At 40.2% G+C, this 24051-nt stretch overlaps 1 protein-coding gene across 6 annotated transcripts in view; it reads right to left on the bottom strand.

Annotated features, from left to right (window-relative positions):
* LOC133612660 (pleckstrin homology domain-containing family A member 5-like) overlaps positions 1 to 12351 on the bottom strand; it is a 237311-nt gene extending 224960 nt beyond the window's left edge. Inside the window, exons 1-3 of one of the 6 annotated variants that reach the window (XM_061970285.1) lie at positions 12000 to 12351; positions 11798 to 11874; positions 1499 to 1556 (exon numbers count right to left, since the gene is read on the bottom strand). In XM_061970285.1, the coding sequence (XP_061826269.1) occupies positions 1499 to 1556; positions 11798 to 11874; positions 12000 to 12091 (227 nt within the window). In that variant the 5' untranslated portion in view covers positions 12092 to 12351. The remainder of the gene's footprint in view (positions 1 to 1498; positions 1557 to 11797; positions 11875 to 11999) is intronic. The other 5 variants (XM_061970286.1, XM_061970282.2, XM_061970281.2 and 2 more) reach the window with 5 other exon arrangements.
* Positions 12352 to 24051: the final 11700 nt, after the last annotated feature.

Genomic DNA, 24051 nt, shown 5'->3' with positions numbered 1-24051 from the left:
TGTTGTATTAATCAAAATAATACTGCCTGGAGGAGTTGTACCATTGAAGATGGAGCTGGAAGCTAATGTTGTACTTCTTTAGACAGCAAGCTGGTTAAGTCTGAAACAACATTGCCTTTTGCTACTTGGAGTCAAGTAGAAGTAGTGCAATTTCACAATACCAATGCTCAAAAATGTGTGAATTAAATAGGAAATAATATGTTGCTATTGCAAATATGATGCACTATTAATATTTGGAAAAAGTGACTTGTGTTTCACCAAGTCTTAATTCATTTGGATGGTTTGACATTTAATTAAAAAAGAGCCTCGAGTTGTAAGAAGGTCAAGCAGCGATGTTCAGTTGGGACGATGCAGTGACTTTAAAAATAACTTGATGATTTATCGTCGTTAAAAGTTTTAATATGGGCTGAACAGGGAGAGCCTTTCAGTAAGAGGAGGAAGAGATGAAAGAGCCAGCTCTTACATAACAGTGATGCACGTCACACACAAACGTTTGCATTGGGTTTAGCAGGTTTTTGAAAAAAATGTATGGAATGAAACCTGATTATAACCATGTACTGATACATCTAAGTCTTCAAGTAGCACAAAACTGAACATAAAGCTTTTCAAAATTGTTGTAATCAGAATCAGAATCACTTCATTAATCCCCGAGTCCCGGGAAATTGAGATTTTCAGCACAATCCCATTCAAAAGCAGACAAACATTACAGGGAGACAGAAAAAGGATCGCTTACAAGTCTGCCAACGTCCGGCGCCCCTTACAAAAAAAAGGTGAGAAACAGATAAACGTTGGGGAGGGGGCGGGGGGAGAGTAAAAAAAAATATTCAGTCAAAGGCTGGACTCCAGGGAGGGGGTCCAGACTGAGGCCAAGGGAAAAAAAACAGCCATAGCACAAATAAACAAGTCACATAGAATCAACAAAACTTGCAACAGATGCAAATGCTTCAAGCTGACACAAACTAGACATATTTTTCCAGGTATTTCAAGGCAGACAGGAGAAAGAAAAAAAGAAACATGAACAATAACTCCTAACAGTAGCTCCTTTGAATTCCTTCCAAGTCTATAACAAGATCTGATAGCTCAGTTACAGCTCTTGTTATTACCAAATATGTGTTATATGTGTTTTATGTTGCACGATTGCACCAAGAAAAATTCCTATGGCAATAAAACGATTCTGATTCTGATTCTGAAAGAAAAGAAAGAAAGAAAAAACTGATCGAAACCAACTCTTTGAATTGGCTCATTCAATCAATAAAATCAACGCCACACTATGCAGAGGTCTGCCATGTACTTGCACACTGCGCAATGTTCCTACAAGTGTAATCATTAACTTTTGACACACCGGCCATATAAAGATATGAGGTGTAAAGGTTTCAAACTCCCAGCCAGGAAGAATTATTGTAAAAGTGTACACAAAGGGTGCATGTTTTTGAATCCTATGACATGTTTAATTATGTCATGCTTGTGTGTGAAATTATGTCTGGGATGCGTCACTCACTTAATGAAGCATCGTGCGCCCTCAAACGTATATCCTTCTTCCCATCCAGTGGGTAGATCTGGGAAAGGGAGACAAGCAATGTGCATGTTTCAGTCCTTGATCAAGCATAAATATGTCAAACATTCTTCTGTCTGCTTTGTTTTTACGACATTATGGCTGCAATAGTGAATACAAAATACAAAACCCAAAACTAGTAAAGTTTGCACGTTGTGTAAATTGTAAATAAATACAGAATACAATGATTTGCAAATCCTTTTCAACTTATATTCAATTGAATAAACTGCAAAGACAAGGGGCGATATAGCTCGGTTGGTAGAGCGGCCGTGCCAGCAACTTGAGGGTTCCAAGTTCGATCCCCGCTTCCGCCATCCTAGTCACTGCTGTTGTGTCCTTGGGCAAGATACTTCACCCACCTGCTCCCAGTGCCACCCACACTGGTTTAAATGTAACTCAGATATTGGGTTTCACTATGTAAAAGCGCTTTGAGTCACTCGAGAAAAGGGCTATATAAATATAATTCACAATTCACAAAAAAGACAAGATATTTAATGTTCGAACTGAGAAACTTTTTTTTTTTTTTTTTGCAAATAATCATTAACTTTGAATTTAATGGCAGCAAAACATTGAAAAAAAGTTGGCACAGGGGCATTTTTACCACTGTGTTACATGGCCTTTCTTTTTAACAACACTCCGTAAACATTTGTGAACTGAGGAGACCAATTTTTGAAGCTTTTCAGGTGGAATTATTTAAAATTCTTGCTTGATGTACAGCTTAAGTTGTTCAACAGTCCAGGGTCTCCGTTGCCGTATTTGACGCTACACATTTTCAATGGGAGACAGGTCTGGACTACAGGCAGGCCAGTCTAGTACCCGCACTTTTTTACTACGAAGCCACGCTTTTGTAACACGTGCAGAATGTGGCTTGGCATTGTCTTGCTGAAATAAGCAGGGGCGTCCATGAAAAAGACGCTGCTTGGATGGCAACATATGTTGCTCCAAAACCTGTATGTACCTTTCAGCATTAATGATGCCTTCACACATGAGTAAATTACCCATGCCTTGGGCACTAATACACCCCCATACCATCACAGATGCTGGCTTTTGAACTTTGCGCCTATAACAATCCAGATTATTATTTTCCTCTTTGGTCCGGAGGACACAACGTCCACGGTTTCCAAAAACAATTTGAAATGTGGACTCGTCAGACCACAGAACACTTTTCCACTTTGCATCAGTTCATCTTAGATGAACTTAACATACGCACCTGGTCTGCCAGATCATTCAAAAATACAGCAGGAGAGATCTGTGTTGCCAGCCTAGCGACTTTGTCAGTTTATTTAGCATGAATTTGGACCACTCTTTTTGGTTCGATACAGAGGAGTACTGAATTCCCACGTAGTACGCATTTGAAGGTAATGACAGGAAGTGGTTATTGTGTCATGCATTTACACGATAATAAAATAAATGCGGTCACAAAAGGCTAATTGGGTCCAGGCCTGACCATCATAAACCAATTTCAGCGAAGTCGGATTATTATTAATAAATACAATAATTTCAGTCAAAGCTAATAACAAACAGTTAACTGCCTTCTAAATGGTTTTTTTTTTAGCATTATTAGATTCTTTTAAACATGAAATAACACCCATATAGTCAAAATTACATTCATTTAACCCAATATAGTTGCATTGAGTGGGTTCTACTGTCGACTGCAGTACTCATTGGTAGCCCGGAGGATCCTCCAAGTGTCATTGCTATGGCTTTCGCCCAGCCACTAAAACTACTTGGAAATACTTTGTCACATCCCGAGTAATTCCTCTAAGTTAGAAATGGGTTTCATGTGCTGAAACGACGGGTGTAAGTTGTTCTGTCAAAACGTGTTCAATTTGACAGTCACAGATTATTAGCTGTGTTGTTAGCATTGTGTGCCGTTACCATGAATTGATTAACGTAGATTAAACAAGTTGAAAAACTTATTCGGGTGTTACCATTTAGTGGTTAATTGTACGGAATATGTACTGTACTGTGCAATCTACTAATAAAAGTTTCAATCACTCAAAGTCAGCATTGCGTGTCGTTACTATTGCGTTTCCTGCACTATCATTCCACATCAAACACTCCAAAGCTGTGTTATTGATGTCAATGATGAGGTACATCTTGAATCGACAAGAGTTTATCTCCACTTTGCATTGCCCATACAACTGCTGAGAGCATAGAGCTGATTGCAGTCTTGTTAGCATTAAAAGTGCGCCACCTCACATCAAGTCTGGAAAGTGTCACGGCTCACCAATGTGGAGATGCAAAATTGATGTGGCAGAAGTTGAAGATGAAGTGCATCAAAAAGTTGTTCAGCCAAAGTTGGTTAACTTAAATGTCGTGGTGAAGATACAGTAGTGCCAAGGTTAGCATTGTTCACCCTTTACCGAGAAAACAAAAGCCCCGCTTGGTCAATGTCTTTATCAATCACCGCAACATAATAATAAATGATTACACAAAATACTGAACTGTAATAAATAAGACGTGAATAACATTTAATTTAGCCCTACAATATGTGTATTGTTTAAAATAAAAGTTATGGAAGAAAAAGTGATGTAGTGAAGCCGCGATATTTAAGGCTTGATGCAACAAGGAACAACTGCTTACCATTTGTTTAGCCTTTAAAAAAAAATCACATGCACACGAGTAACGGCCAATTATGCAAATTAGACAGTGATCTAATCTACACCCCACCACCACAACCCAACACCATAAATAGATTGCAGTCCGGTTGGAAACACTGGACACATGAACTTAAGTAATTATTATATAATCAAATATAATCAATACATAAACTAAAATACAACAATATATTATAAATATTCTGAAGGTCCCACATTATGCACATTTGTTTTTTAATGATGTTATTATGTGTGTCTCCTTTCTTATGACCACCAAACATGAGGAAACATCCATTACCCCCCTCACTTGTTACACTTTTAAGAGAAAAATAGCTTTTGAATTTGTTCATGATGTCATAGAGAAAAATTCAGTCACACACTGGGATGATGAATCGGAGACAGAATGGACAAACGTTTGATTATCATATTAAGCTACAGACACATAAAACAGTGTTTTCCAAGTAAAGTTTAATAAAAAGCCCTTTTAAAATGTTTAATCCTCATCATCAAGGCTTGATTTTGGGCAACTCACTCATAATACAATATTGTGGGACCACTAAGACTTATTTAAAATTGTTTTAAAAAAGCATCATAATATAGGACTTTAATGATTAAAAGCAGGCGAGGAGACCGGTTAAAGTACCAATGATTATCATGTCTGAATTACAGAGAAGAAAACAGTACGTCAAGGAATTGGTGAATTATATTTGTTTTTAAATACTCTCACTGTATTTACTGTGGACCATATTTTTGGTGCTTAAAATTTATGTTGAAAAATTATTAGCTGCAGACCTTTGAAAAAATGATATGTTTTTATGGTTTATTGTTTACTCCTCCGTGACAGTCAACTTTTAGGACACATTTGCCTGTCTCGATGAGTCAATGATGAGTAATTGATTAGAGTGTAACGACTGGTCGATACAACAATAGATCGATTTATATTCCTAAAATCGATGAAAATCGATCTGTACTTGGCTAGTTGGCCTTCCAGAAGACATATACAGTACAGGCCAAAAGTTTGGACACAACTTCTCATTTCAATGTATTTTCTTTACTTGCATGACTATTCACATTGTAGATTGTCACTGAAGGCATCAAAACTATGACACCTGTGAAGTGACAACCCTTTCAGGTGACACCTCTTGAAGCTCATTGAGAGAATGACAAGAGTGTGCAAAACAGTAATCAGAGCAAATGGCTATTTTGAAGAAACTAGAATATAAAACATGTTTTCATTTATTTCACCTTTTTTGTTAAGTACATAACTCCACGTGTTCATTCATAGTTTTGATGCCTTCAGTGACAATCTACAATGTAAATAGTCATGAAAATAAAGAAAAAGCATTGAATGAGAAGGTGTGTCCAAACTTTTGGCTTGTACTGTATATCGATTTAACATCGATTTAAAAGGTAATTTATCAATTGTATCGCTACCACAAAAGAAAACATTGACTTTAAGAACAGCAGACTTTATTTAAAGTTGTTTTTAGCACTCCAAGACATTAGCCCAGAGGGTGATGTCTTAGAGGTGTCCGAGTAAACTTATACATCTTTTCCTCATTTTCTTGTGCAGAGCTCGAATGACATACTCTGAAAATGTTTTTTATGAGCGTGTGACCCTAATAAAGCTGAGAGAGTGGAGCAATTTCTGACTTCTTGACCCAGATGCTAAAGGGGCCAACAGACAACAAGCCGAAGCAGAGCACAGCAGACGAAGAGGAGCTGACTATAGACAAAGGTGCATGATTAGCAAAGGAAGGCTTACTCGTATGATTATACTACTGGCAAATGTTCAGTCTCAGGAAAATATGGTGGATGAACTTCAACTTATCGAGCAAAGTGCGCATGGACAGTAAATTGATTACAAACTCCTGCTCTGAAAATGTGGAATATCTGACTTTGAAGTAAGGCCATTTAATCTGCAATGTATTATTTGTGAGTGTTATGTACTGTACATCTACCCCTGCGGCGGCACTGAAGGAAATACATGACATAATAAGAATGAAAATAAATATCCGGACGCTGCTGAAATTACCTTGGGTGATTTTAACCACTGTTTATAATTCCCTTATAACAGGGATGTCAAAGTCAAATAGATCAGAGGGCCAAAAAAACAAGTTTGCTACAAGCCGAGGGCCAAACTGGTTCAATGTTTATTAAAACACATTAAAAAGATTGCACAAAACCTATTGGACCAAGACCTAACACAGTGTACTGTATTTTATTTAATGATTACCGTATTTTCCAGACAATAAGGCACACTTAAAATCTTTTTTTCTCTCTCAAAACTCGACAGTGCGCCTTATAACCCGGTGCGCCTAATGTACGGAATAAGTTTGGTTGAGCTTACCCACCTCGAAGCTATTTTATTTGGTACATGGTGTAATGATAAGTGTGACCAGTAGATGGCAATCAGACATAAGAGGTAAGTGTAGGTTGCACCGTTTGATGTGTTTCAACATACGAGTATTATTATGGTGTGTGTGTGTGTATAAGGTAAGACATATTATCTGGCGTTTTGTTTCGCAATATTATGCAAAACCAACTTTTCTTACCCTCTGGTACCTGCTGATCTGTATTTGTGATCTGCATAAATCCTGAAAAATTGTGCACTTCCGCTTTTGTAGTCCTTTTGGACTCCGTAGTCAATAAGATTCTTCTTTTTCTCTACCTTCTTGTTATGGGACGTTCATGTTCCGCTGTTGCCATTTCTAATATAAAGTAGTGTAAAGTTCTTACTTATATCTGTCAGTAAACTCGCCATGAAAGAGCTAAAACATAAGTTTGTTAATAAGAAACATTATTCACCCAAGGAACTTTAGTTATTAGAGTTCCGGTCGGGCGTTTTTTCACGGGACACATTTCATGTGTTGTTGTCTTCGGATGAGGAGATGCTGCTCCGTTATTGATTGAAGTAAAGTCTGAATGTCATTAAAACAGTTAGCTCCATCTTTTGACACGTCTTCCACTCCCGTCCTTGCACGCTACACCGCTACAACAAAGATGACGGGGAGAAGACGCTGTCGAAGGTGAGCCACGTAAATAAGACCGCCACAAAATGGTGCATCCTGAAGCGACTGTCAGAAAGCGACTTGAAGATGATCTGTAAAACATCATCTATGCAACATTTTGACCAAAGAACCACCATTACATGTTATGTAGACCACAGGGAAGTGTTTTCCATTTAGAAAAAAATTATAATAATATGACTCCTTTAATGCGCCTTATAATCCTTATATATGAAAAAAGATCAAAAATAGACCATTCATCGGCAGTGCACCTTATGGTCCGGAAAATATCCTGGGGGTCATAGATAATCCATTCGCAGGCCGGAACTGGCCCGCAGGCCTTGACTTTGACACATAGGCCTTATAAGAAATAACCGGAATACAGGAAACTTTACCTGCAGTATCCAGTATCTAGTATTTATCACAGTCACACCGGTTGAATGTTTGGCTACAAAGTTACTGAATTGATTTCAACTCCCTGAAATGGATCGTATTGTAAAAAAAAATAATAATATCATCCCTGAATCATATCGGCAACCACAAATTCTGAATCGTTTTTAAAATGCATTGTTACACCCTTAGTCACTGACATGAAGTGCAAATTAATCACCAAAATAAGAGCACCTTGCAGCACGCATTAAAGCACATTCCTGCGACACTGCCTGCAGTGGCAGAGAAAGCTGCTGTGTAGCCAAAATAATTTACCAGCAAACAAGAGAATAACAACAGCACTTTCATTGTAGTAATCCAGCTAAGTAATTGTGTCTTTGGTCGCTGAGGTTGGACAAGGAAACATCATGTAGACCAGTGTTTTTCAACCACTGTGTGCCGAGGAAAATTATGCAACTTCACCTAATTGGTCCAAAAAATATTTTTTGCAAATCAATAAACATAATCTGCAAATAATATGCCGTTGCTTAGTGTCTGCGCTGTGGAGAACTTGGCAGGGTAACCACGTAATACTCCATGTCAGTAGGTGGCAGCAGGTAGTTAATTGCTTTGCAAAAAGTCGGCATGTGTCGGGTGAGACGAGGATGGTTTGTTGTGAACCCAATATGAACAGATGGTAGAGTGGCCGTGCCAGCAACTTGAGGGTTCCAGGTTCGATCCCCTCTTCCGCCATCCTAGTCACTGCCGTTGTGTCCTTGGGCAAGACACTTTACCCACCTGCTCCCAGTGCTACCCACACTGGTTTAAATGTAACTTATATATTAAGTTTCACTATGCAAAGTGCTTTGAGTCACTAGAGAAAATGTCATTCACTTCACTTCACTTCACCACAGTGGGAGGCAGCATGCAGGTAAAAAGGTACGTAATGCTTAAACCAAAAACGAACAGTGGCTATGCAAAACGAAAGTCAAACTGAACTGGCGACAAAGTAAACAGAAACAAAAATGCTGGACGACAGCAAAAACTTACGGCGTCCACAAAGTACATTCGTACATGACATGACAATGAACAATGTCCACACAAAGAAGGATAGCAACAACTGAAATAGTCTTGTTTGCTAACACAAAGCAGGGGCGGGGAATGACGCTCAAAAGGAAGACATGAAACTCCCCACTATGGACTGGACTCTCACTATTATGTTAGATCAGTGGTTCTTAACCTTGTTGGAGGTACCGGACCCCACCAGTTTCATATGCGCATTCACCGAACCATTCTTTAGTGAAAAATAAAAAAAAACATTTTTCAAATTCAAGACAAAGTTACCAGTATATGTTTTTTGGTAACACTTTAGTATGGGGAACATATTCTAAGGAACAAAGACTTAATTTACAGTGTTTTGGACACTAGGGGAACATATTCTAAGTAACAAAGACTTAATTTAGTGTTATTTGGTTAGGGTTAGAGGGTTAGGGTTATAGTAAGGCCATGCCGAATAAGGCATTAATAAGTACTTAATAATGATTAGTTAAGAGCCAATACGTTACTAATTTGCATGTTAATAAGTAACTAATTAATGGTGAATATGTTCCCCATACTAAAGTGTTACCATGTTTTATTACTGGTGCACTAAATGAACCGTGCAGGAACATCACCTTGTTCAAAGAACAAAACCAACACAGCGCATAAACTCAAAACAAAATACACACCTGCAAATCAGTGTGACTTCTGCTGTTGCCGTATCCGTAATACTCCGATAGGGAGAAGTTTTTATTCACACGATGCGTCAGGTGTGTTTTGACCTCCGCCGAACCCCTGAGCCCGACTCACCGAACCCCTAGGGCAGTGGTTCTCAACCTTTTTTCAGTGATGTACCCCCTGTGAAAAATGTTTTAATTCAAGTACCCCCTAATCAGAGCAAAGCATTTTTGGTTGAAAAAAAGAGATAAAGAAGTAAAATACAGCACTATGTCATCAGTTTCTGATTTATTATATTGTATAACAGTGCAAAATATTGCTCATTTGTAGTGGTCTTTTTTGAACTATTTGGACAAAAGTTAGGTTTTTATTTATATTCATAAAGGATTTTTGAATTGTTGCTATTTTTAGAATATTTAAAAAAAATCTCACGTACCCCTTGGCATATCTTCAAGTACCCCCATTTGAGAACCACTGCCCTAGGGTTCCATCGAACCCAGCTTAAAAACCACTGTGTTAGATCCACTATGAACTGGACTCTCACAATATTATGCTAGACCAACTATGGACTGGACTGGGGGGGGGTGGGGGGGTCACCTACCTAGGTTCCATTCTAGAGGCTAATCTTTCCTGTGATAAAATGGCAACCAAGGTAATCAAAAACGTCAACCAACGAACAAGATTTCTCTATAGAATCTCCTCTCTGGTCAACAAAAGCACCATGAGTATTCGAGCGGGAACTCTCGTTCAACCCTTTTTCGATTACGCATGCACCTCCTGGTACCCTAGCACCTCCAAAACCCTCAAATCTAAACTCCAAACATCCCAGAAAAAGCTAGTCAGGTTACTTCTAGACCTACACCCCAAATCCCACCTCACTCCTACCCACTTCTCCAAAGTGGGCTGGCTCAGGGTGGAGGACAGAGTAAAACATCTTGCACTGAGCCTAGTCTATAAAATCCGCTACACCTCCCTGATACCGAAGCACATGTCAAACTACTTCCTTAACGTAAATGACCGCCATAACCACAACACCAGGGGGAGCTCCACTAACCACGTTAAACCCAGATTCCGATCAAAGGTCTTAACTCATTCTCTTTCTATGCCACATCAATGTGGAATGCGCTCCCAACAGGTATAAAAGAAAGGGCATCTCTATCCTTCTTCAAAACCGCAATAAAAGTGCACCTCCAGGCAACTTCAACCCTAAACTAACACCCTCCCCGGATTGTTAATAATCAAATGTAAACAATCAAATGTAGATACTTTTTCTTATGCCTTCTGATCTCTCTCTCTCTCTATGTCCACTTTGATTGATTGATTGATTGATTGATTGATTGAAACTTTTATTAGTAGATTGCACAGTGAAGTACATATTCCGTACAATTGACCACTAAATGGTAACACCCGAATACGTTTTTCAACTTGTTTAAGTCGATTCATGATACAGATATATACTATTTTCATAATACAGTCATCACACAAGATAATCATCACAGTATATACATTGAATTATTTACATTATTTACAATCCGGGGTGTGGGATATGGAGGGGGGGGGGGGGGGGGGGGGTTAAGTTTGGTTGGTATCAACACTTCAGTCATCAACAATTGTATCATCAGAGAAATTGACATTGGAACAGTGTAGGTCTGACTTGGTACACATGTACAGCAAGTAGTGGACACAGAGAGAGAGATCAGAAATTATAAGAAAAAGTGACTACATTTGATTATTTACATTTAATTATTTACAATCCGAAGAGGAATGATGAGGAAGGGAGGGTGTTAGTTTAGGGTTGTAGCTGCTGGAGGTGTTGTTTTAGTGCGGTTTTGAAAGAGGATAGAGATGCCCTTTCTTTTACACCTGTTGGGAGTGCATTCCACATTGATGTGGCATAGAAAGAGAATGAGTTAAGACCTTTGTTAGATCGGAATCTGGGTTTAACGTGGTCAGTGGAGCTCCCCTTGGTGTTGTGGTTATGGCGGTCATTTACGTTAAGGAAGTAGTTTGACATGTACTTCGGTATCAGGGAGGTGTAGTGGATTTTATAGACAAGGCTCAGTGCAAGTTGTTTTACTCTGTCCTACATATCCTACCAAGTCAGACCTACACCGTTGCAATATCCATTTCTCTGTTCTCAATTGTTGATGACTGATGATAATAACCAAACCTAACCACCCCTCCACACCCCGGATTGTAAATAATGTAAATAATTCAATGTATATACTCTGATGATTATCTTGTGTGATGACTGTATTACGATGATAGTATATATCTGATGGTATATATCTGTATCATGAATCAATGGACCCCGACTTAAACAAGTTGAAAAACTTATTCGGGTGTTACCTACTAATAAAAGTCTTAATCAATCAATCAATCAATGTAGACAGCTAATTGATGCATGGGGTAAAAAAAAAAGTGAAGTTAGCGACACGCTAGGAAGTGACAAGATCAGGTTAAAAGGTGGACTCCCACTTCGTCACTGCCCATTTAGCAGACACGCTGTCAGAGAACATACGACGACACACATGACCGCCGTGACGCCTCACCTGGAGTTTTCCGGTGTCCGGTAATGACCGCCTCGCCACTCAGCGGGTGAAGCCAGGTCGTACTCTTGGCTTCCTCGCTGTGGACGACACACGCAAGTCATTAACACGCCGCCACTTTGCTCGAATGAAGGAAAGGCACGGGGGCGGACATTTCCGGGACGCCGCCGTAATTATTATTATTTTTTTTTTGTGGGACACTTACTTGACGAAGAAGACACGTCCGTCCCGAGTAACCCCGTAACTCCAGGACGACGGCAGCCCACGAACCCAGTGCGGCTGCAGGTCCGCCGCCATGTCTGCCAATGGAGAGTGGCGCGCGCAGGCAGGCAGGCTGGCAGGCAGGCAGGCAGGCGCGTACACTGAAACCTTGGCAACCGCAGCCTGCTTGACTTCACTTGTCAGCTCCCTGCCGTGACGTTTTCTAACATATTAGTCCCACTTGATTCACGTTCACAATCCCATTCAAAGTGTCTTCCGTCCGGATGTTGTCATTTAAACAAAGACGGCCGAAGCGCGTAAACGGCCAAAGGGGGCAGGGCCTGGATTGAAGAGCCGTGACGCCCACCGGGGGGGGGGGGGGGCCTTTAACTGTCAAAAGGTAGAGAAAAGTGTTACTAATCGATGGCCACTCTCAAAAATATGGGAATGAGACAAGAACATTTGTGTCATACTTGCCAACCTTGAGACCTCCAATTTCGGGAGGTGGGGGCGGGGGCGTGGTTGGGGGCGTGGTTAAGAGGGGAGGAGTATATTTACAGCTAGAATTCACCAAGTCAAGTATTTCATATATATATATATATATATATATATATATTAGAGATGCGCGGATAGGCAATTATTTCATCCGCAACCGCATCAGAAAGTCGTCAACCATCCGCCATCCACCCGATCTAACATTTAATCAGAACCGCATCCGCCCGCACCCGCCCGTTGTTATATATCTAATATAGACGATGTGAGGTTATAAAGCTTTTGCCTGTTAAAGAAAGGAGACTGATCCAATGCAGCACAGACACTCGCGTGCCACGCTGTCACGGCCCAGACGCACACCAGTGCGCAATCATATGGGAGCCGCGCTGAGCGCACCTCCAAGCGCGTCTCGCTGCCGGCGACGGCCGGGTATGGGCCCGACGCTCCAGCGCCATCCATTTTCAGGGCGAGTTGATTCGGCAGGTGGGTTGTTACACACTCCTTAGCGGGTTCCGACTTCCATGGCCACCGTCCTGCTGTCTATATCAACCAGGGTGAGCCCCACCCCTTTCGTGAGCGCACTGCGCGCGGAGTGACCCCTGTTACGCGCCCCCGGCAACAGGGGTGGCGGGCAGGTAAGCTTCGCGGGCAGGTAAGCTTCGCGCGCGGAGTGACCCCTGTTACGAGCCCCCGGCCACGGGGGTGGCGGGAAGGTAAGCTGCTTACCTGCTGCGCGTGACGCCGGCCGCGGCGAAGGCGGACGAGGCGGGGTGTCGGTGCGGTGGGCGCGGTGGTGACCCTGGACGTGCGTCGGGCCCTTCTCGCGGATCGCCTCAGCTACGGCTCCCGGTGGGGCCCTCTCGGGGGAAGGGGCCTCGGTCCTGGACCCCGGCGAGGCGTCCCTTCTCCGCTCCGTAAAAGTGTCCATCTCTTCTTTTTTTCTTTCTTCTGTTGTGGCATATGCTGCAGGTGCCTGCTCGTTTTTCGTATGTGGGTAACAACATTTAACTATGTATATATATTTCCGAATTGGTTTAATCTATTTAAATCTTTTTTTTTTTTATTTCAACCGCCCGACCCGACCCGCGGATAAAATCTAATTTTTTTTAATTTCATCCGCCCGATCCGCGGATAATCCGCGGACTCCGCGGTTGTGCCCGCAAACCGCGCATCTCTAATATATATATATATATATATATATATATATATATATATATATATGTATAGTCAAGTATTTCATATATATATATATATATATATATATATATATATATATATATATATATATATATATATATATATATATATAAGAAATACTTGACTTTCAGTGAATTCTATCTATAAATATATATTTATTTTATTATATATATATATACATATATATATATATATATATATATATATATATATATATATATATATACTTCATATATATATATATATATATATATATATATATATATATATATATATATATATATATATATATATATATATATATATATAAATAAAATAAATACTTGAATTTCAGTGTTCATTTATTTACACATATACACACACATAACACTCATCTACTCATTGTTGAGTTAAGGCTTGAATTGTCCATCCTTGTTCTATTCTCTGTCACTATCTTTCTAACCATGCTGAACACCCTCCCTGATGATGCATTGCTGTGTGGCACGCACAAAAGTGCTTTCATCAAATGCACTAGATGGCAGTATTGTCCTGTTTAAGAGTGTCACAACATTGCTGTTTACGGCAGACGAACTGCTTTCCTGTAGACGAAAACGTTGTGTGTGTTGTTACCGCGCTGGGAGAACGTTAATGAAACTGCCTAACAATAAACCCACATAAGAAACCAAGAATTCGCTCTCGATCGTTCTACAGTTATAATGATTGGGCAGGCACGCTGTTTATATTGTGGGAAAGCGGACTCAGGTCCGCATGGAGCTGGAGGGGGCGTGGCCTCCAGCTCCGCCTGAATTTCGGGAGATTTTCAGGAGAAAATTTGTCCCGGGAGGTTTTCGGGAGAGGCGCTGAATTTCGGGAGTCTCCCAGAAAATCCGGGAGGGTTGGCAAGTATGATTTGTGTACCGGTACCTACAGGCAGGGGCGGAGCAACACATTCTGGGTCCCTATACACCAGTGTTTTTCAACCACTGTGCCGCGGCACGCTAGTGTGCCGTGCATACTTGCCAACCAACGTTCCCTCTAAGGCAGTGGTTCTCAGCCTTTTTTCAGTGATGTACCCACTTTGAACATTTTTTTAATTCAAGTACCCCCTAATCAGAGCAAAGCATTTTTGGTTGGAAAAAAAGAGATAAAGAAGTAAAATACAGCACTATGTCATCAGTTTCTGATTTATTAAATTGTATAACAGTGCAAAATATTGCTAATTTGTAGTGGTCTTCCTTGAACTATTTGGAAAAAAAGATATAAAAATAACTAAAAACTTGTTGAAAAATAAACAAGTGATTCAATTATAGGAAAAGATTTCTACACATAGAAGTAATCAACTTAAAGTGCCCTCTTTGGGGATTGTAATAGAGATCCATCTGGATTTATGAACTTAATTCTAAACATTTCTTCACAAAAAAAGAAATCTTTAACATCAATATTTATGGAACATGTCCACAAAAAATCTAGCTGTCAACACTGAATATTGCATTGTTGCATTGTAATGAATGGAATAGCCTACTTGATTTGATGTTCAGTTTATGAACATACATTCATATTTTGTTGAAGTATTATTCAATAAATATATTTATAAAGGATTTTTGAATTGTTGCTATTTTTAGTATATTAAAAACCCCCTTGGCATACCTTCAAGTACCCCCAGGGGTACATGTACCTCCATTTGAGAACCACTGCTCTAAGGTGCGCGTCTGCGCAATTGCGCACTGCTCAAGCGTCCTCTGGGCACAGCAAATATATGCCGCGCACCAAATCAAATCTCATCCAAATTCTAAACAAAATAAACACATAATTTATTCTGTATAATTTTGCAATGCAACTCTGAGTGACAGTGACAACAAGCAGTCCTAACGGTGTTCGTCAACACCGTTCAATTGTTGTAACGTCTATCGAGATGCTTCGGAGGTCTCAAGGTTGGCAAGTATGGTGCCGTGGGAGATTATTTAATTTCACCTTCCATCCATCCATCTTCTTCCGCTTATCCGAGTTTAGTTTAGTTTAGTTTATTAAGGATCTCCATTAGTCTACACCGCAGTGGCGACTATTCTTCCTATGGTCTCCAGGCAAAAAAAACATCACACAATCACAAAACAAAAGATTACAATGCAGTACAACATGATAAAATAATAAAATGTTGTAATACAAAAATAGCAACAACAAAGAACCAAAAAAACCCCACAATAACTCCGAGTTTACATAATAATGTTCATACCAAAGATAAAAAGAGCAATATAAAAATATATATATATATATGTTTGCAAAATTAAAACAAAGAACCAATGGCCTAAAATATACACATTAGTGTACCAAAGACAAACAATAAGTGACACAAAAGTACCATCCATCCATTTTCTACTGCTTGTCCTATAATCAATAAAATAGTCAATAATCAATAAAACCAGTCATGACATTAGGTACAATCTAGAATAATCTCTTTCCGCAATACTTCTCCTCTCAGTCTCTATTCTTAAAACCCACTATGCTGGTGATTGATACCAGATATTGTGGAAGTCGATTCCAGTAAGTAATTGCCCTATACATAACAGTCTTTTTCAAAACATCAGTTTTGGGTTTAAGACAGGTGAGAGCACCTCTTAGGGCTAGCCTGGTGCCATAGTTGTGACTGTCACTAGCAAGCAACAGCTGAGAATACAGATAAGAAGGTTTATGGTATATTCGGGCATCTGGTCGGCTCGCGGGGGCAGCAGCCTAAGCAGAGAAGCCCAGACTTCCCTCTCCCCAGCCACTTCGTCCAGCTCTTCCCGGGGGATCCCGAGGCGTTCCCAGGCCAGCCGTGAGAGATAGTGTTCCCAACGTGTCCTGGGTCTCCCCCGTGGCCTGCTACCGGTCGGACGTGCCCAAAACACCTACGGAGCCACAATATTATTTTTAGTCTCCCCCTGTCTTTAAAAACTAGTTTCTAACTTTAACCGAGGGTCCTTGAATGCACCAAAGTTATGGACAATGAGAAGCAAAAATTAAACTTGTATATAACTTTCGACTATGCTGCTCCAATGATGTATTAACCCCTTTTTCGTGCCAAAGCAGCTGTCCGCAACCACAGGGGAGCGGGAGACTTTTGAGAGCCGTGTTGAATGCTTCATGAGTGGGGTCATAGTATCTCCACTTGTGGCACGTTCATCTGGGATGAATAGTCATGGAGATGTCACCGTTAACCCTTTCTTTCCCATGAACTTTGAATCCCGAAAAAGTAAAAAGAGAGCTGTTGATGTGCAATCTACTGTGAACACCACGTCACATGCGCACCTAAAAATGTCACTAGTGCTTGAGCTAAACACTGTAGTTTTGCTCCACCAGTAGGAGGTGTAGGGTGTCGAGGGATGCAGGCCTGCAACACACAGCCAAACTCACATGCAGGATGCTGGCTGCAAAGATAGTAATAATGAAGAGTGCTACGATCAAAGAGAGAGACTGCGACCAGGCCATTAATACTCTTCAGGTTCATGGAGAGACTTTGTGCATCAATTTGAGAGCTCTGCCTAAACCAACCATTGGTCAACAAAAACATGGGAGTCCAACTGAGGTTCAGCCTGAACAAGAACCTATATGGACCTACCACCAGATCATCGACGAGGTGGAAGCCGCTTGTGGGCAATGCTCCCAGCACGCAGCTGCCTTTGGCATCCAGCTGAGACATCGACTTCGAGTGTCCGGCGAGGTGTTCCACAACCTCTGCGACAACATCTACGAGAATGTTTCTATCGTATATGCTGACCGAAAAGAGCTGGAGCAGGTGGCCCCAAGTATAGAGGTCTTCACCAACGCCTTTGTGGATGCCGCAGTGGTGCAGCGACTCCTTGGCCAATGCCAAGATAGTTAGCTCATCACCACAAAACAACCAGAGAGGCTATCAGAGCTGTGACCCAGTCCACATGACCAAGTCCACATGTCCAGGCAGAGATGCGAACCAGAGCAGCAGTGGTGAGGGAGATTGGCCCCTTTGCAACAGGTGAAGAGCCAGTGAGGGTAGTTGACCAGCCTTTTGTTCAGTGTGAGAGGGCACCAAAACATCCCATACTAGGTCCCCTAAAACAAGAGGGTTGAGAGCAAGCCGGGTGGAGGTTGTAGTGAGGTAGGACACGCATGTGCCCCCATGTGTCCCACGTGTTAGCACAACTCCATTTCCTCACGCATTATTGAAGTTAACTGTGGTAATGATGCCACAGGAAATAATCGTCTCTATAACTACACACGGAGAAGAAGTGCAAGATCTGTTAGACTCTGGTACTGGGCATAATGTATTACTGCCCCACCTGTTTGACTATACACTCCACAAAGCCAAACCAAGGTAGAGGTCCTGCAGGATACTGGACAGAGAGATATAGCTGTTCTAGGTGAAGCTAATTTGCCGGTGCAAGTTGTAAGTAAAACCCCCTACGTTCATTTTATTGTTGCCACTAATGGTACTGGAGCTATTCTCTGTCATCTTTTCCTCCAACAAGCCCATGCACAGCTGGATTACAGCTGTAGGGAGGCCATCTTCTTTTGCAAAAAAAAACAACACAGCGTTTCTATCGTAGCCTTCTTCTTCGTCTTACGTATCAGATCTTCAGCTCCGTTGCAGTAAGTCAATCCAGTGTCTTGCCATTCAGGTCCATCAGGCCTCGGTCGCTATGTGGTGGGCGGTGATTCAAGCAGTGGGTCCTAATGAGTTCTACAGTCTGTAGGGGGTCTCCACATTCACAGTGGGCTCTGTCCATGAGACCCCACTGTTGAATTACTTCACCAAGCGTCCCATGCCTGTCATCAGGCGGATGAGGTTTGTCCACTGCTTACAGGGCAGGTGCTGGCCAGGGACATCTGTGGGACCCTCAATTTAGTTGTGAAGCCTCAATGGTTCTGCTGCTTTCCACTGTTGCCTTGACCCAGAACGCTTTGCTGATGTCAGCTGGGGTTGTACTGAGCTATTCCTGGGCCTGTATCGCAAAGGGACACCGGGACCTGAGGTGCTTGCGCTGCGGTCTCTCCGTGACGGTCTTGTGGAGGAGGTGGGATTCGCTCATCTTTGCCTTCCTTGGGGTGATACCAGCTAGGACAGGGAGTAGATGAGTTGGAGTGGCTCGGAGGCATCTAGAGACAGTCCGGAAGGGAGTGCTTAATACCGGTGGCAGTTGGACGTCATGTTGCAGTAGTCGAAAGGATGTTAAGCCCCACCAAAGGTTTTATCGAGAAACACCATGTTTTGGTGTCAGCACTCTATCATTCCCATAATAGTCTTTAACACAGAAACTGAGCCACTAACCCTCAAGCAGGTGAGCAGTAGCTGGGATCCTGCAGTCGGCTGGGCTGTTGGAGGAGGCCAGTTCCCAGTCACCAGGGGTCCACGGTAAGTCTGTCAGCTATGGCCTCTCAGACATACCCAGCCACTTACAAGCAACTGAGAAGAAGAATTGTCGCTGTGAGAGTTATCGTTCCTTGAAAACTGCCAAGTTTGACACTAAAAATGAAGTCTGCATGCTGCAAGGAAAGCGGTGTCATAATTTTTTTCTACAAATCAAGTCCATAAACCTGTGGACGTCAGTTCGTCCCGGACCATGGTTCAGGTCTGAAGATACTGCAACACTAGTGGATGACTGCCATGACGCTTTAGAAAATGCAATGAATGTAAAAAATTTTTATTAGAACCGTGAACAAGTTTTCTTTTGTCGTGTTTTTTTGTAAAGTCTGAGTCTGCATGTGTGTTCCACCTGTGGAAGACTGGTGCTGCAAATGTGTTTGTGCTAAATATGCTAAACTGCTATAAAATTTGCAATCTGAAATACCAAATTATAAAACAATGAAGATAAGTCTTATTACTAATCCTATGTATATTTAGGTATGATCTTTACCTCAGTACCCCACCCCTGTAACATTTACTGTATGGATGATATGGACTCATTTTATGCACATTTTTCAAAATTAAAAAATCTGACATAATTAGATCGGATTGGCATTCAAATGGTTAAAAACAATACAATAAATAAAGACATGCCATGTTTGCTAAATTAAATATTTCCCAAAAGGTTAAGTATACTTTGGCATCTCTATTTTTGAGAGAGCGATGACTGTTTTGTATCAATAAACACAGAAAATGAAGGATTACTAATTTGTGTATGCAGTAGGGATGAGCATTTAGACATTTCCTTTATGTAATTTGGGGGAAATTAATTGAAAATTAAACTAGTATTCCCAGCTGTTTTAAGATTTTGTTTATCTTCAATCATGCACGGCCAAAATGCTATTAACAATGTTCCAGGAATTTAACTACTTTGCTTTAAAGAGGACAAATGGCAAAATAATAAAAGGAAATAACATATAAAACGTTGAAAAATATAAATAGGAGCATATCGAAAATACTATTTTCACTTCAGGAATGTAACTTTACAGCAATTATCAAGCAACCAATCATTGAAGACCTGGTAAAAACATAATGGAAAAAAATGCATGAAGTAGTAAAAGTAAAAAAGTATTGAGGTAGAATATGATCATACCAAAATTATTATTTTACATTCAATGAAGGGTGGGACTGATAAATAACATAAATAAATAACATAGAACAAAACATCGTGTAAAATATGAGCAAATCAACATAAACCCAGTCTCAAATTAGTTCAGTATTTGTAAACATAGTGATACCATTCGGCTAACTTGGTCTAGCTTATCTAAACTCACTCGATTTACTGATGGGAGAATGGTGCCATGTTTGTCAGGTTCTGTCGGTCTTGAACCCTAAGATGCCGAGATGGCAGGCGTAGCGCAGGTAAACATGACTTTATTGTCAAAAGGAAATAGTGCAACTCGTAAGTGCACATACAGGAGAAACAGGCAACAGGAAACAATCATCGAGCCTTGACTGGAGGGCGAGGCAGGCATAAATAGCAAACATGCAATATGGTACATGTTATGAAAGGGTCGGCAGGCCAAAAGTTTGGACACACCTTCTCATTCAATTTCTTTATTTTCATGACTATTTACATTGTAGCTCAGGGCTGTCAAACGTACGGCCCGAGGGCCGGAATAGGCCCGTGAACATGTTTCATCCGGCCCGCGGGATGAGTTTGCTAAGTATTAAAATGAGCCGAAATTACTGAATGAAAGAAAAGAAACTGCTGTTTTGAATGAGTCCATTAGATGTCTCAATAGCAATTATTTGTATCTTTGTAGATGTAAAAAAAATAAAACACATGGTGTTAGTGCACCAGTTGAGGAAAATTAGAAAACTACAAAAATAACATCCTGTAATTTGATTTTGATATTATTTTTTTTATCTTGATGGATTGAAAATTAACACCAATGAGTTGACTGATGAACATTATCACATAATTTATTCAGAAAGTATAAATAACGACAAATAAAGGTAGAATACTATTAACCGCAACATGTAAGTGTAAAAAACAACAACATTATGATTTTTTACAATTTCAGAATGTGCTAGTTCTATTTTTAAACAAAAAAAAACAATCTGAAATTGTCTTTATTTTTAAGTTATCGTGCCGTGATTTTACCACTCCCACTTGGGAGTACATTTTTCTCCATGTGGCCCAAAATGAGTTTGACACCCCTGTTGTAGACACACGTGGAGTTATATACTTAACAAAATAACGTGAAATAACTGAAAACATTTTTTATATTGTAGTTTCTTCAAAATAGCCATCATTTGCTCCGATTACTGTTTTGCACACTCTTGGCATTCTCTTGATGAGCTTCAAGAGATAGGGTTTTCACATTCACTTACAGGTGTCATAGTTTTGATGCCGTCAGTGACAATCTACAAGGTAAATAGCCATTAAAATAAAGAAAATGTATTGAAACTTTGGGCCTGTACTGTATTATATATATCTCTAAAATTAAATCTAATCAACAGCGCCTCTGCTGGTTGCAACAAAGTAATGCACTTCTTTATGCATTATTTGCTTCACGATACAAATAATCAACAATCAATTCCACACTATTGACATATATTTAATTATTATACATACTTACACAAGGCCCTTTTACTTTTTTTGGTAGTGTAGATGTACTTTTTGTGGGACCCAGAGGAAATGAAAACCCAAAATTATGTATATTCTTTGTCCCTCTTTTGATCTTTAACTGAAAATGAGATTTTGAACATGTGCTCATATTTCTTAAACGATGTCTCGAGGGAAAAGCCTTCCTTTGGCCAGATCCAATTTCAAGATTATGAAAAGCTCTCTCTTTCTATACCCATTTTAGCTGGGCGATAAAATAAGCTATTGAATGCCGAGTTGATTCATAGGACAATCATGAGTGGCATTGATTATCAATCTTTTTCAAGTCTTCAAAAACTCAATTATTATTTTGTGTTACATTTCTCAAAAGGAAGGAGCGAGTGTAAAACAGCTATGGAGAACACTTAGTCCTTGTTAAATGTTATCCCTTTATGTCTTCCTAGTTTTACACACACCGTTAGACCATGACTTAAAAACAAAAATAAACCTGAATGTAAAATATTTTTAAACCGTGATGCAAAACAGGACGGTTAGTTAACCCTAACCAAAGTGGAACCCCTGAAATTGGACAAATGCCATCCTTTGACATTGGTATCACAAAAAACATGAACAACACACTTGGGATGTCAAACTCAAGGCCCGGGGGCCAGATCTGGCCCGCCATATCATTTTATATTACCAGCAAATGCCTGGAAATAATACGCATAAATAAAGTACTTTATCTTTTATTACTTAATGTACTTGTTCTTTCCATTTTGACAGAAAAAAATGCATTTTCTCCACAAAATGGTAAACCTTTTCAACTTAAATTGCAACAATTATAATATTATCATACATTTCAAACATTTTTTTGGTTAAAATTTCAATAAATATTTCAATATCAGCTTGAGTCTTGATTTCCATCAACTTGTACACTGTATAATGCCAGTAGATTTTTACATGAAAGAACTGGCAGCTCACTTGGCAGAATTTTACCGTAAAAAAACCAGTGGTACCGTTTTTTTCAATTTACAGTAATATGCTATAAAAAACACCGCTCAGAAACACTTCAGAAAACCACTGTCAGTAACTACTGTTCGTCGCTACATCTGTAAGTGCAAGTTAAAACTCTACTATTCAAAGCCAAAGCCATTTATCAACAACACCCAGGAACGCCGCGGGCTTCGCTGGGCCCGAGCTCATCTAAGATGGACTGATACAAAGTGAAAAAATGTTCTGTGGTCTGACGAGTCCACATTTCAAATTGTTTTTGGAAACTGTGAACATCGTATCCTCCGGACCAAAGAGGAAAAGAACCATCCGGACTGTTATAGGCGCAAAGTTCAAAAGCCAGCATCTGTGATGGTATGGGGGTGTATTAGTGCCCAAGGCATGGGTAACTTACACATCTGTGAAGGCACCATTAATGCTGAAAGGTACATACTGTCAGGACTTGGTCCTTGGTGTTTGTTTTTCCAGAAGGCAAAGGAAAGTTGGCTCGGGCGAGACGGGAATGTAAGTACATAATTTATTTTATAATTACTAAAACAAAAAGAAGTAAACAAAAGGCGCGCACAATGGCGGAGAACAAACTATGAAACCAAAAAGACTATAAACATGGAACAAAAACTTACTTTGGCATGGGACATGAAGCATGATCTAAGAGGATGAAGAGTGTGTAGAGCATAAATGCAATGTTGCCAGAAAGACAAACTGAAAACAATGAACTTAAATACGACAGACATGATTAGTGAAAACAGGTGCGTGACTCAAAACGTGAAACAGGTGCGTGACGTGACAGGTGAAAACTAATGGTTGCTATGGTGACAAAACAAACAAAAGTGCACAAAAAGTCCAAAAACAAAACCGAACAGGACTAAAACAAAACATGATCACACAGACATAACACATACAGGTTTTGGAGCCACATATGTTGCCATTTAAGCAACGTCTTTTACATGGACGCCCCTGCTTATTTGAGCAAGACAATGCCAAGCCACATTCTGCACGTGTTCTAGACTGGCCTGCCTGTAGTCCAGACCTGTCTCCCATTGAAAATATGTGGCACAATACGAAGCTGAAAATACGACAACAGAGACCCCCGGACTGTTGAACAACTTAAGCTGTACATCAAGCAAGAATGGGAAAGAATTCCACCTGAAAAGCGTCAAAAATTGGTCTCCTCAGTTCCCAAACGTTTACTGAGTGTTGTTAAAAGGAAACAGTGGTAAAAATGCCCCTGTGCCAACTTTTTTGCAATGTGTTGCTGCCAATAAATTCCAAGTTAATGATTATTTGCAAACAAAAATTAAGTTTCTCAGTTGGAACATTAAATATATTGTCTTTGCAGTCTATTCAATTGAATATAAGTTGAAAAGGATTTGCAAATCATTGTTTGCTGTTTTTATTTACCATTTACAC

The sequence above is a fragment of the Nerophis lumbriciformis genome, linkage group LG10 (assembly GCF_033978685.3).
Source record: "Nerophis lumbriciformis linkage group LG10, RoL_Nlum_v2.1, whole genome shotgun sequence".
Taxonomy (NCBI): Eukaryota; Metazoa; Chordata; class Actinopteri; order Syngnathiformes; family Syngnathidae; genus Nerophis; species Nerophis lumbriciformis.
This window is presented reverse-complemented; position numbering and strand designations above follow the sequence as displayed.